The following is a 13,062-nucleotide window of genomic DNA, read 5'->3' on the forward strand; positions in this document are numbered from 1 at the left end:
TCCTTCCTAGTCTTGGCTTCCACTTACTCATCTCCCACAGTATCCCCTGGTCTCAGAGTGTGTTCCTCCTTCACCTTGGTACCTTTCAGCCCTCTTGGCCTTCTCCTCACCTCTGCTTCTCCATCCTGCTTCCTGGATGTGCTGTTCTGAGCCCTCTTTTCTCTCCACACTCTGGCAAGAGTCTCAGCTCTGCTGTTCCTGGCCTAGTGCACAGTGCTCCTCACTATGCTAAGTAAGGCCTGAGGATACAAACCAGAGATAGATCTTGTTTTCAAGGCAATCTCTTTTAAAAGGGGCGGAAGACCTATCTCGATTTTGACACATTCTGAGCAAATTATTAATTCTGTGCCCCAAACTGCTTTCTTGGACTTTTAAGTTGCTGCAGGGCTTTGATTAGCATTGATAGAGGGAATTTCCTCAGTGGGAATTTTTTTATATCAATGAAATCACAGATCTACTCCAAAAAGAAAAAAGATTCTTTGGGTAATAGAAAAAACAAAAATATCTAGCTTTTACCTTCTTTTGAACACCTTCCCTTTATTTACTATCTGCTAAATAGCCTTCTGGTCCTTCAAACCAGCATGCTCAAAGCCAAACTTCACCTCTGTCTCAACCCCCACTAGCTCACCCCAACCCTTCCTCTTCTTCCTCTTACAGACATTATCATAGACACACTAAAACTGTTCAGTCATCCTTTTTTGATCCATTTTTTTCCCTTACACAAATAATCAGTGATGAAATCCTGTCATTCTTCACTGCAGTCTCTCAAATCTTTCTCACTTCTTTTCTGAGTCATGGTCACTATTCTAGTTCAACCTCCTGGTCTCTTGCCTCTGGTCTTTCTCACCTAAGATTCACCATTGACAAATTACTCTTCCATTGACAAATGCAGCAACAATAATGGTTCCAGTTGCCAGCCTATCCCACTCTCAAGTTCCCCAGTTGGTGGGGCCAACTCGGGTACTCTATGAGGACAGTTTTCCTCTTGAGCGTTCCCTGTAAAGGAAGCAATTACACTGTGAATGATTATTGGTGAGCCCAACAGTCCATGTTTTGAGGCATGAGCTTTCTCCCCACTGCTTAATTCAGTATTTTTAGGAAAGATCCTATTTTGCTTACTGTTTATTGATTGCAAACAAATTACTGCCATACAGACTCTGTTACAAGATATCTCATACACGTATATAAAGATAATTCATATCTCATACACATATATAAAGATAATTCAGAATTCTTTGAAATTGTGAAAATTAAAATTACCTTGGTGGCCAGGTGTGGCAATAAAAAATTGTCTTCAGGGGGTGCTTAGGTTGATGGATTGGGGGCTCATGAGTTCTGAGCTGTAGTGGGGCTGAGTCCACCAGATGCTTTAGTAGTTCTAAGGCTGATTGAATGATTAAACTAAGTCTAGCACCAATATGGTAAACTCAGGAAAGGATCTCCTTTATATTTAAATAGGATGAAAAATTCATGTCAGAAATGGATTAGGCTAAAGGTTGTCGTAGTCAGCAATAGCTTGGATCCAGGAGTGGCCAATGCACTTCTAGCTTAGATGAGATAAGGAGATTGGTCTCCAAAAAAAGCAAAACAAAACCCAGTGACCATCAAGCAAAGGAAAAACTAGGAAGAGATGTGTTCTACAAAAGTGTTCCCACTATAAGAAATGATCAACAGGATGATTTCAGAAAGGATTGAAGAGACAAAGATGAAATGATGCCAAATGAAGTGAATAGAACTAAGAAAACATTATACACAGTAACAGCAAGATTATATTATGATCAATTGTGATGGACTTGGCTCTTTTCAACAATGAGATTATTCAGGCCAATTCTAATAGAATTGTGATGGCAAGAGCCATTGGAATTCAGAGAAAGAATTATGGGGACTGAGTGTGGATCACAACATAACATTTTCACCTTTTTTGTTGTTTGCTTGCTTTTTTTTTTTTTTTCTTTCTTTTTGATCTGATTTTTCTTGTGCAGCATGATAATTGTGGAAATATGTATAGAAGAATTGTATACATTTAACCTATTTTGGATTACTTGCTGTCTCGGGGAAGAGAGGAAGAAAAATTTGGAACACAAGATTTTGCAAGGATGAATGTTGAAATCTTTGCATGTATTTTGAAAATGCAAGGCTATTATAAAAAAAAAAAAAATGTATTCCTAGTGGACAATAAGGTCCCTCTCTCCTCCTCTTTCTTATTTGCAAACTCCATTTCCTACTTCCTACCATTTCTACTAGCTGTCATTCTCTCCTCTTCCCCTTCAGAGGCAGAAGTCTTGGAGAAAGCCTTCTGCACTGGATGCCTCACTTCTAACTCCTGCACCATCTTGCCTCTAAGCTCATCCTTTAACTGAAGCTGCTCTCTCGGATTACCAAGGGATTTTTCTCAATCTTGGCGCTTCTTGCCCCTTCTTAGCATTTGATGACCTTATTCTCCTTCTCCCCTTGATGTTCTTTCTTCTCTGGGGTTCATGACCCCACTTTTTGCTAGTTCTTTTCCATTCTGCTCTCTCCCTCCATGTCTCTTTTGCTGATCTTCCTCCCTGTAGTTCGACAGCAAAGCAGACAGACACCAGACTGGAGTCAGGAAGGTGTGGGCTGAAATCCTGATTGCACTTATGGGATCCTGGACAAGCTCTCAAATTTTCTGAACCTTACTTGTCTCATCTATACAATGAAGATGATCATAGCAGCTACCTTACAGTTTTGTTATAGGGATCAAATGGGACCAATTTGTTTAATGCTATGTTAATGCTAGCTCTTATTATTGTCGAGATTATCCCCTCCAACACTAGGTATCTCCCAGAAGCTGTATGTTGAGCCGCCTTCTCATTTTGTTTCTGTCCTGCCTAACCTGGTGATTTCATTAGCTCCCATGGGTTCAATTATTATCACTGTATAGGTGATTCTAAGGTCTGTATATTTAGTCCTGACCTCTCTCCTATGCTCCATTCCTATATCACCAACTGCCCTTTGGATATCTCTAAATGGATGTCCTGTAGGCACCTCAGATCCAGCTTGTCCAAAATAAAATGTACCCTTTGCCCCGAGACCTCCTTTCCTCCAATCTTCACTCTTAATGTCAGAAGGACCACCTTCTTCCCAATCACTCAGTCATCCTCAAGCTCACCACATAGACTGCCTGTTTGTTTTGCAGATCTTGTCCTTTCTAGGTCAACACCATCTCTCCTACATACATCTCCTTTTTCCTACTCACAAGACCAACACCCTTATCAGGAGCCTCACCACTTCTCCTTTGGACTGCTGAAAAAGTCTCCTTTCTGGTCTCCCTACTGCAGGCTTCATCCCACTCTAATCCATCCAGTGTTCACCTGCCAAAGCACATGTCTGACCATTTTAACCCCTTTCCCACCCACTGAATAAACTCCCGTGGTTTCCTGTGAATATCAGATCCAAACATAAAACTGGCATTTCATGACTGTCCTTTCTGCAGTCTTATACTTTTTCTCCCTTCTCAGTCTTATACTTTAGTTTCTTTCCCATATTCTCCTATCTAGCTTCACTTACCTACTTGCTCTTTTTACTGGATACTCAGTTTTCTGTCTTTGTGCTTTGTCTACTATCTCAGTAATGCTTTTCCTTCTCGCTTCAGCCTCTAAGTTTGCCTGACTTCTTTCTACACTCAGCTCAAATCCCAACCTCAGCACAAGGCCTTTTCTTATTTCCCTAGCTGCCAATGCCTTTCCCACTGGGATCACCCTCTGGGTACTCTGCATATATCTTTATAGCCTACTTATTCTTATATTGTTTCCCACACTAGAATATGAGCTTCTTGAAGGCAAAGGTTGGGTGTTTTTTTTTTGGGGGGGGGAGGTGTTGAATCCTTAGTTCAAGAAGCAAAATGTCTGATGCATAAAAAGTGGTTAATAAATACTCCTGATGGGGCAGCTAGGTGGCGCAGTGGATAGAGCACCAGCCACCTGGGTTCAAATTTGGCCTCAGACATTTAACACTTCCTAGTTGTGTGACTCCAGGCAAGTCACTTAACCCCAATTGCCTCAGCAAAAAATAAATAATTAAACAAATAAATAAATAAGTGCTCCTGGTTTGTCCAAGTGAATACAAGCACTCCTAGCCAAATACCCAGGGTCCAATTGGGGTTATATATGAAGAATGGACATAATTAACATGATATTTATGCTTTTCTTCATGAATGCCTAAGAGAAAAGAAAGGAGCCTAAATGGGTGGTTGGTTACCTAGGGTCAACCATTGACAGAAAAAAACTCTGAAAGGTAAAGAAATTGAGGGCGGACACTAGGCTGGTTTCAGAGGTTGGCTGGATTGGGATCTAGGCTAAATAACACAGTCAGTGAAGCTAGAGGAGACTTGATCCTCAGGAAGGAGATGGAAAAGTTGAGAAAAAGATTATGAAGAATCAGTTCATTAGGTTTGAAAGAATTATTTGTGGTCCACAGATATTCTCCAGCTTGATTATCTGCCTTTTTTTTTTTTTTTTTTTTTTGGTAAACATCAGATTTGTTCTCAACCCACAAAGATTTGTTATCATTGAGGATATTCCAAAGATTATGCCACAGGACATGACAGCTGGACATTTTTAAGTGATCTTCAGCATGTTTGTAATGATTAGCCTCCCATAGTCCTGATTTAAAGAACCATTATCAACCACACCTTGCTTTATTATTGTCCTCTCCATTTCTACTGCCATAATTTAGATGTAGCCCCTTTCCTTTTCTTGCCCAGAATATTTTAGTGGCTTTTTCATTTGTATTCTTGCCTGAAGTCTTTTCCCTATGAGCCATCTTAGTTACTGTGCTAGATTCAGCCATAGCGTCAATCATGTCACTGTCCTGTCCAGAAATCTTCATTGGATCTTCCATTGCTTACAGTTTAGTTCAGATTCCTTATCTTAGGACATCCATGATATACCTGCAACCTGACTTTCTCTTGCACAAAACCTTCAGCTGTTCCCCAAATAAGACTTATGCTTTTGTGCTGTTCCTGATATCTAACTTGCTTCTTCTTAGCCCTAATTGTCCTTATATTGAAATCCTAACAATACTGTTCAAAGGCCTTGCTCAAATGCCACCTCTTTTATGAAATCTTTGAACTTTCCACCTGGAAGGACTTTTCTCCCCTCTCCTCCATTCCTGCCATCTTTGTTTGTATTTAATCCCATGCCACATGTAGCATTTTTTGCTTTTGTTTACTTGCCATCTTGACTGTTTATAGTTTAGCAGTCTGGGAAAGGGCAAACATAAGCTCTTTTCTTGATCTCTTTTAAAACCCATCACAGGAACAAGCTCCATAAAAGTAATTACTGAATTTCAAATGGGTAGGTGAATGTAAATATAGATTGATGAACCCAGAGAAGATATAGTATATAAGTTTTAGAGAACAGAGAAGGGTTCCAAGTGGGTTATCAAAGAAGGCTTGTTAGAAGAGATGGATTTTGAAGGTGGGAACAAAATGAGATAGAGTTCCACATTTTTCTCAAATAGTATGCTTTGATCTGCATTCAAACTTCACTGTTCTTTTTCTGGGTAGGGATGGCATTTTCTGTCTCAACTCTTTTGGAATTGTCTTGGATCCTTGTATTGCTGAGAAGAGCTACATCTATCAAAATTGCCATCATACAATGTTACTTTTACTGTATACAATGTTTTCTTGGTTCTGCTCACTTTATTCAGTATAAGTTTGTGAAAGTCTTTCTAGTCTTTTCCAAAATCAACCTGCTCATCATTTCTTATAGAATAGTATCCCATTATATTCACATCCCACAACTTGTTTCTCCATTCCCCAGTTGATGGGCATCCCCTCAATTTTTCTAGTTCTTTGTCACCACAGAAAGAACTGTTGTGATTTCTTTATGATCTTAGTGACTTCTGACACCTCATTCGCTCTCCCTCTCTCTCATTTTATCTTTGTCTTAGGTCTCTACAGCTTGGGCAAAGAATCCCTCCTGGAACAGCTGGGTCTGGAGTTCCGGACCTGGGTAGTGCTAAGTCCTCGGCGGATGGAGGTGGTCCAACTGATGGAGCTGGCAGATGTGTTCACTCTCGAGGAGGGGGCTGGCCGCATCCATGCTGTGAATTGTGCTGAGGTTTGTTGGAACACCATGCTTCAGTGGAATCAAACTCGTCCAACTATTGCCATCCTACCCACAAGCCGAAGAATCTCTGTCTCCCATCCTGGGATTCATGTGGTTCCTTATTCTGACCACTCCTCCTTCTCTGAGTTGTGTGACTTTGTGTCTGCACTGAGGCCTTGCCGGATAGTGCCCATTGTCCAAGGAAGACCTTGTCAGCATTATTTTCAGGAAAGCCTGAGTCCCCAGCTACTCCTTGAGCCCCAGGTGCCTCTATCTGTGCAGCAGTACATGGGGACCTCTTGGAACACCCCAAAAGCATGGGGCCGTGTTTGCTTACTGGAGAGAGAACCCAAGAGACCAAAGACACAGGGGGTTGTCTTTGAGTCACCTGAGAGAGAATCTGATCCATCTCAAACTTTGAGAGATCACAAAAGACTTAAGAGGGGGAACCTTTTCCCCCAGCATAGGGATAGTCAGAAAGAGCTCAATCTCCCTGTTTCACATGTCGAGGAACAGCTAGGAGAATCCAACAGTGAGGATGAAGGGGACTGGTCGGTACCATTCTCATCAGACAAAGCATTGCAGACGGAGAAGGCTTCCCTAACTAAAGATTCAGGGCACCTGAGACCTGCCAGACAAGCAGACAGCCCTAAAGAACTGGGGAAGCAGAGAAATTTGGGACCTCAGCATGTTTGTTGGAGAGAAGATGGCGGGCCCAGGACCAGCACCAGCAAAGCCTTGAGGGTGCAGACACCTGAGTCCTGGATCCTGGGACTAGAATACCTCCTAACACCCCTGAGCTTCCTCCAAATGAGATATTCCTCAAAGAATTTTGACTACCAAGTGGAAAAATATCTTAGGAGTATGGGTGGGGGTACCCATTTGGAGCTCTTCTCACAACATAGATGAGAAACAAAGATGAACCTTTTATGTTTCCCTTGTTCTTTTTGCATCTCAGAGTGAAGTATTTGAGAGTTGATGGAATGAAGAGGCCCAGTTTGAGGCCCCCTTGACCTGCTGGGCCTGACCTCAGACTGCTGTAGGCCTTGTAGAGCAGCAGTCTAGCTCACCAAGGTATCCAGAGGATTGGTCTGAGTTGACAAATGCCCCTTCTTTCCTGCTCATCTCCCTCTATTGCTCCCCTCCCATCATTCCCCTCATTCTGCTTTTGTACCGTTAGCATCATCAGCCGTGTCCCTGGAGGATCAGAGTGAGGGGCAAGAGGAGAGTAGGGAGTGGGGAGAAGCACGGCACAAATAGCATCCCTGACAATCACTTACATGCTGTGACTTCAGCCAGTTTCCCATCTTGGGGCCTCTGGGAGGGAGCAGGAAACAAGGGAGAGTCCAGGAACCAACTTGATGGGAATTCCACTCTTTCCTCCTCCTCCTCCTCCTCCTGCTCCTCATGGGATTCAATCAGACTTATATCTTGGAGCTCAGCCAGCTGTAGGACCCCTACCATAATTAGTGCTTGCACTCAGCCAACCATTGGGATTGGGGGTGCACAGCAGAAATTGGCCTCCCTTTGGGGGCTACCCAGTTCTGCTGAAGCCCCTGGCCATTTGGCAGGGACGAAATTGCAAGAGACCAAATGTCCTGCCAGATGTTCCTCCGGTTTGCATAGCTGGGATGTTTGCTGCCCCCCCCCCCTCGGCCTCTTGGGTTGAGCAAGGAGGCCAAGCACACAGCCTGTTTGTTTTAGTTTCCAAGGAAGAAACCATGGAGCCAGCTGGCTAGATGTGAGGGGGGTGCAGTTCTGCCCTGGCCTTCTGCTAACACCTCGCCTGAATGCCAGGCCAGCCAGCTCACTGGGCAGGATAGATCAAATGTGCAGGACCAGGCTATTGTTGAACTCTAGGACATGGATAAAAACTGATGGGGGAGGGCAGGGGGAACTCGAGCCCCTGTTACATACAAGACAGAAGAAACTCTCTAGAGAAAGATGTAATGAATTTAGATTTGAAAGACATATATAGTATTGATGATATTTATTCCACTTCAGTGCATAGAACCTTCTGATACTGAAGACTACAGAAGTGGTTCCCGGTCTTATTGTGAACATTAGACATGGGAACATAAGATAACAAGTACGAATGTATGTATGCAATGAGAGCTAATTGTATAAACACCAGGGGGAGGAGAGGATGTTCTTGTAGTTGAAATAAATAACTATTTATGAAGGCACATTTGTCTGACTTTTTGAGGCACTGAAGTTGCTGCAGTGTGGGATTCAAGGTGGCTGGGATGATAAGGATGTCCCTTCTATGTAGGGCTTCTGCAAGCAGGCTTATCTCCTATTGGTAAGAAGGGCCTCATGGACTGCAGAGTTGTGGTTGTGGTTTTTTCAAGTATTTGATAATTTGAAAACAAACAAGTAAATGATACTGGTGCATTTTATTCACAAACATTCCCAGCTCAAGTCCTTTGCAAGAGAAAAAGGGGGAGAAAAAGAGTTAAAAGGTTCTCATACAGTAGCTCTCTGTCAAGTTTCTAAAATTGCAGACCATCCACTTTCTCAGAAAAGAAGCAAATAGTATCTAGTCTCTTCTTTGAAATCAGTATTGGTCCTTACCATTACTCATTTGGTTTCACTTTAATGTGCTTTTCTCTTCTCTTGCCTCTGGGTTAATTGTTCTCATTTCACTAACTTAAAATGGCCTCAGTTGATACAAATACACCAGTAGGGTTGATTCATGTGATTTCACACCATATTCCCTCCAGAAGAATCTTCAGAAAGAAATAAAGAGTAAAAATGATAGTTCCAGAAGGTTTAAGGAATTGTTTCATTGTTCTCTTGCAATGATGCCTTAGTATGTTTGGCTCCACAAAATCACAGCGTTGGAGAGTAATCAATTAGTCATCTGATGTGTCTTTCCCTCCTTCCTTCCCCTCTCCCCCAATCCCTACTATACCACACCTAGGTTGGCATTTCCAGGCTGTGCAGGACAATTTCCAGAGAGTGGGTACCTATGACATATGGAGATGGACCATTCCACTTCTGGATAGTTTTAATAGTTTTATTGGGTTTATCCTGACCTGGTATCTAAACCTGGCTCTTTGAACTCCCAACCATCAATCTTAGTCCTTGAAGCCGAACAGAGCAAGCTAATCTTTCTTCAGAAACAAGCAGCTGTCACGTGCCACCAGAGCCTGCTAGGCTTCAAGTAGGTCTGCCCAAACCCTTAAAAAATGATTCTCCTTTTTTTTGGATTTGTGATACTTTTAGTTTGGTTACAGAACACCTCCCCCTTATACTTCTCACCAAAGTCACCCATAGATGCTTCTATGTTCCTCACAAAGTTTTGTATCACATGTCTCTAGCCAGAATTCCTAACCTTGACCACTCCTTTGGAAGTCTGTTGAAGCCTATGGCTATTCATAGGATGACAAGAGAAATGAGTTATATTGACGTATATAAATATATATAAATGCAATTATCAAAATGTTAAAATCAAATCCAAAGATTCTAGGTTAATAATTTGTATTGAGTTAAGATTTATTTCATTATTAGAATTTAACTGCTTGAGATCTAAATAAATGCTTCATGATGCAAAATTGGGTTTGATAAATTATTAAGTGCTTGCTTTGTGTAATGATAGCTATCATTTATATAGAGCTTTAGGATTTACAAAGTATTTTACATAATTCAATAACGCTGTGAAGTAGATGGGGTTTCACAGATGAAGAACTGAGGTTGAATATTTAAGTGACTTCTCTGGGGTCATATAGTTACTAAATATCTGAAACAATTTGAACTCTGGTCTCATTGGCTCCAGGCACAATTTACTATGTTACCTTATGATGTAAAATACTCCAGAAGGTACTCGGGAAAGTGGAACTACTTGATTTGATTCAATAAGCATTTATTAAGCACCTACTTCATCAAACACTTGGAGAATTTATTAAGCACTTATTGCATAAACACTTTGGATGAGACAATCTCTATCTACTCTTGTGTAGTTTTAGAACTCAGGAGAATACAACAGCAACATCTCTTTATACAGTAGGACATGGTAAGTGCATTATGTGCAAAGCAAATGTCTTCAGGGGAAGCAGACATGACTTTTATGGAAAAGGTGGAACCATATGAAAAAAATGGTTCCAAATCATTCACATGAAGAAAAAGGCCTCAGGCCAACTAAGTGGCAAAGATAAGAGATGGAAATAATCAGTTTGAAGGGGCTGGAAGGAGACCCCTTAGTAGATGGGTGATGAACCTGTGAATCTAACCATTCTAAAAAACAAGAGTCACTCAGGATGTTCCTTGAATGAGGAATGGATAAATTTAGGTGCATAAATGGACCACAATTAAAGTGGGGGGGACTGAACTAAGGCAGGAAATACCTGCTCGTGTTTCAAGAGCTGGCTCCCCTGGAGTTCTCCCTTTGGAAGAGGGGATAAAAGTCACTCCCTGAAGCCTTGTTCTCGGAGCTCTGTGGCCACCACTTCTCTGGCTACAACTGGCAGTAGTCGGTTCTATATCTCGTACAAGATCCCTGCCTGGGCAGAGCTATTGCAGGGTTGATGCTCAGCCACCTCCTCGGGAAATAAACACCAAAAATACTGACAGGATGGCTCAGGGAGCTGCAGACTCCCCCCACCTGGCTCTAGGGAGGCAGCTCAGAGCACTGTAAGCCTGAGGTAGTTAGAAGGCCAGAGGGAGGGTCCCTTATGTAAGCATGCTAAGGATCAGTGAGCAGTTCCTGGGTCTGCAGCTCTTTGTGTTCCTCAGCCAGTTAGAAAACTTTGTCATGGAGAAGGGAGGGCAACAAGCATTCATTGTGCATTCGATCTTCACAATAGCACTGGAAGGGAGGGGGATATTATCCTTATTTTATAGTCAAAGAAAGGAAGGCAGACAGGTTAAAGTTACTTTCCTGTAAGTGTCTGAGAAGGGATTTGAACTCAAATCTTCATGACCCCAGACCCAGCACTCCATCCACTGGACCACTTAGCCATTCAACCAGCGATATGGGCAGTCATCTTGGTCAAACTGAGACATGTTAAAAACCTTAATTTTAAAATTCTAAGGTCTCATATATGTGCCAAAATGTTTGTGGCAGCTCTTTTTGTTGTAGCTAGAAACTGGAAGATGAATGGATGTCCATCAGTTGGAGAATGGTTGGGTAAATTGTGGTATATGAAGGTTATGGAATATTATTGCTCTGTAAGAAATGACCAGCAGGAGGAATATAGAGAGGCCTGGAGAGACTTAGATCGACTGATGCTGAGTGAAATGAGCAGAACCAGAAGATCACTGTACACTTCAACAACAATACTGTATGGGGATGTATTCTGATGGAAGTGGAAATCTTCAACATAAAGAAGATCCAACTCACTTCCAGTTGATCAATGATGGACAGGGGTAGCTGCACCCAGAGAAGAAACACTGGGAGGGGAATGAAAATTGTTAGCACTAATATCTGTCTGCCCAGGTTGCATGTACCTTCGGATTCTAATGTTTATTGTGCAACAAGAAAATGATATTCGCACACATGTATTGTACCTAGACTATATTGTAACACATGTAAAATGTATGGTATTGCCTGTCGTCGGGGGGAGGGAATAGAGGGAGGGGGGGTAATTTGGAAAAATGAATACAAGGGATAATATTATAAAATATATATATATATATATATATAATAAAATAAATAAATAAATATGTGCTTATTAAAAAAAAAAAAAAAAAAAATTCTAAGGTCTCCTACTGTATCCAGGGCCATCCTGTGCCTGACCTGGCACAGTCCTCTCACTCAAATCCAGTTCATTTGCATGTCATGACATCTCCCTGATATCATGGTTGCCTCCAAAAACAGGACAAACAACATGGTTGACTGGAAAACGGCTCTCCCCAGTTTTCCACCTGGTCCTTTGGACTAGAATGAGGCAGGAAATATCTGCATATGTTTTAAGGACTCGTGAGGGAGACTATGTGCCCCCTAGGAAAGTCCATCCCCATTGCAGAAAGAATAATCACTAAAAAAGTGTATCCTTCCACCCAGAAATCCTAAACTTTGAATCCATACCACTGAGGAGGTTAATGACAGAAAAGTCTTATCTAACAAAATATAGCAGCCTTCCATAATAGTAACAAATTGGAAACGAGTGGGCGCTTGCTGATTGGGGAATGTCTGAACAACTTGTGGTATATGAATATTATTGAACTGTAGCAAAGGACTATGAGGAATTCAGAAGAATGTGGAAGGAATCATGAATGGATGCAGAACTGTAAATAATGAAGAGTAACGTACATGATTTTAAAAATGTGAATTAAAACAACACTGAAAACCCATTAAACTTAGATTAATTGCATTGAAAATCTGAGTTTCAGAGAATAAACAAAGCATTTAAACCTCCTCTTGATAGAGATGTGGGGGAAAATAGATGGAAATGCTTCACATAATGGAAGATGTGATTAGTTGGTCAGTTCAGTTGGTTTTGTTAAACTGCTTTACTTTTTTACAAGGAGGGTTTAATGGTGGTAGGTGTTTAAAAAAAAAAAAGACATTTAAAAACCTATATGCAGAAAGAAAAAAAAAAAAAAAAAAGGGTGGAGGGAATAGCCAGAAATATAGGAGAAGTCACAGGAAGAGAATATCTGGGAGAGAATAATCAACAAGGTCTAAAGGTCAGAGATCAAATAGGATGAGGACTTTAAAAATGCAAGCAGACTTAATAGCTAATGAATTAATCAACAAATATTTTAAAGTGATTTCTTTTTACTAAGTGCTAACCCTGGGGAAACAAAAAACATCTCTCTTCCCTCAAAGAAGGATTTTCTCTAAATATGGAGGCAAGCATACTATATAGACAGTTCTCAAGAAGACCAAGTTGTAAAACCATTTGCTAATCTGTGTGAGAGATGACGTTTCCTTACCAGGAATCAATGAAACCACCAGTGGGGACCAGAATTGTCAGTAGCTAGTTATTAAGATCAGCTGGGGTTTTTTCCCCACCAAGTGTTGCAGGGCAGTGGCCCCTGG

General features: G+C 41.4%; 1 protein-coding gene across 1 annotated transcript in view; it reads left to right on the plus strand.

Moving 5' to 3' along the window:
* Positions 1 to 8,263, plus strand: part of DCLRE1B (DNA cross-link repair 1B) — a 24,740-nt gene extending 16,477 nt beyond the window's left edge. The window contains exon 4 of the mRNA XM_074263106.1: positions 5,920 to 8,263. Coding sequence (XP_074119207.1) covers positions 5,920 to 6,986 — 1,067 coding nt within the window. The 3' untranslated portion in view covers positions 6,987 to 8,263. The remainder of the gene's footprint in view (positions 1 to 5,919) is intronic.
* The last annotated feature ends 4,799 nt before the right edge of the window (positions 8,264 to 13,062 follow it).

Source organism: Sminthopsis crassicaudata, chromosome 4, assembly GCF_048593235.1.
Source record: "Sminthopsis crassicaudata isolate SCR6 chromosome 4, ASM4859323v1, whole genome shotgun sequence".
NCBI classification, from domain to species: domain Eukaryota; kingdom Metazoa; phylum Chordata; class Mammalia; order Dasyuromorphia; family Dasyuridae; genus Sminthopsis; species Sminthopsis crassicaudata.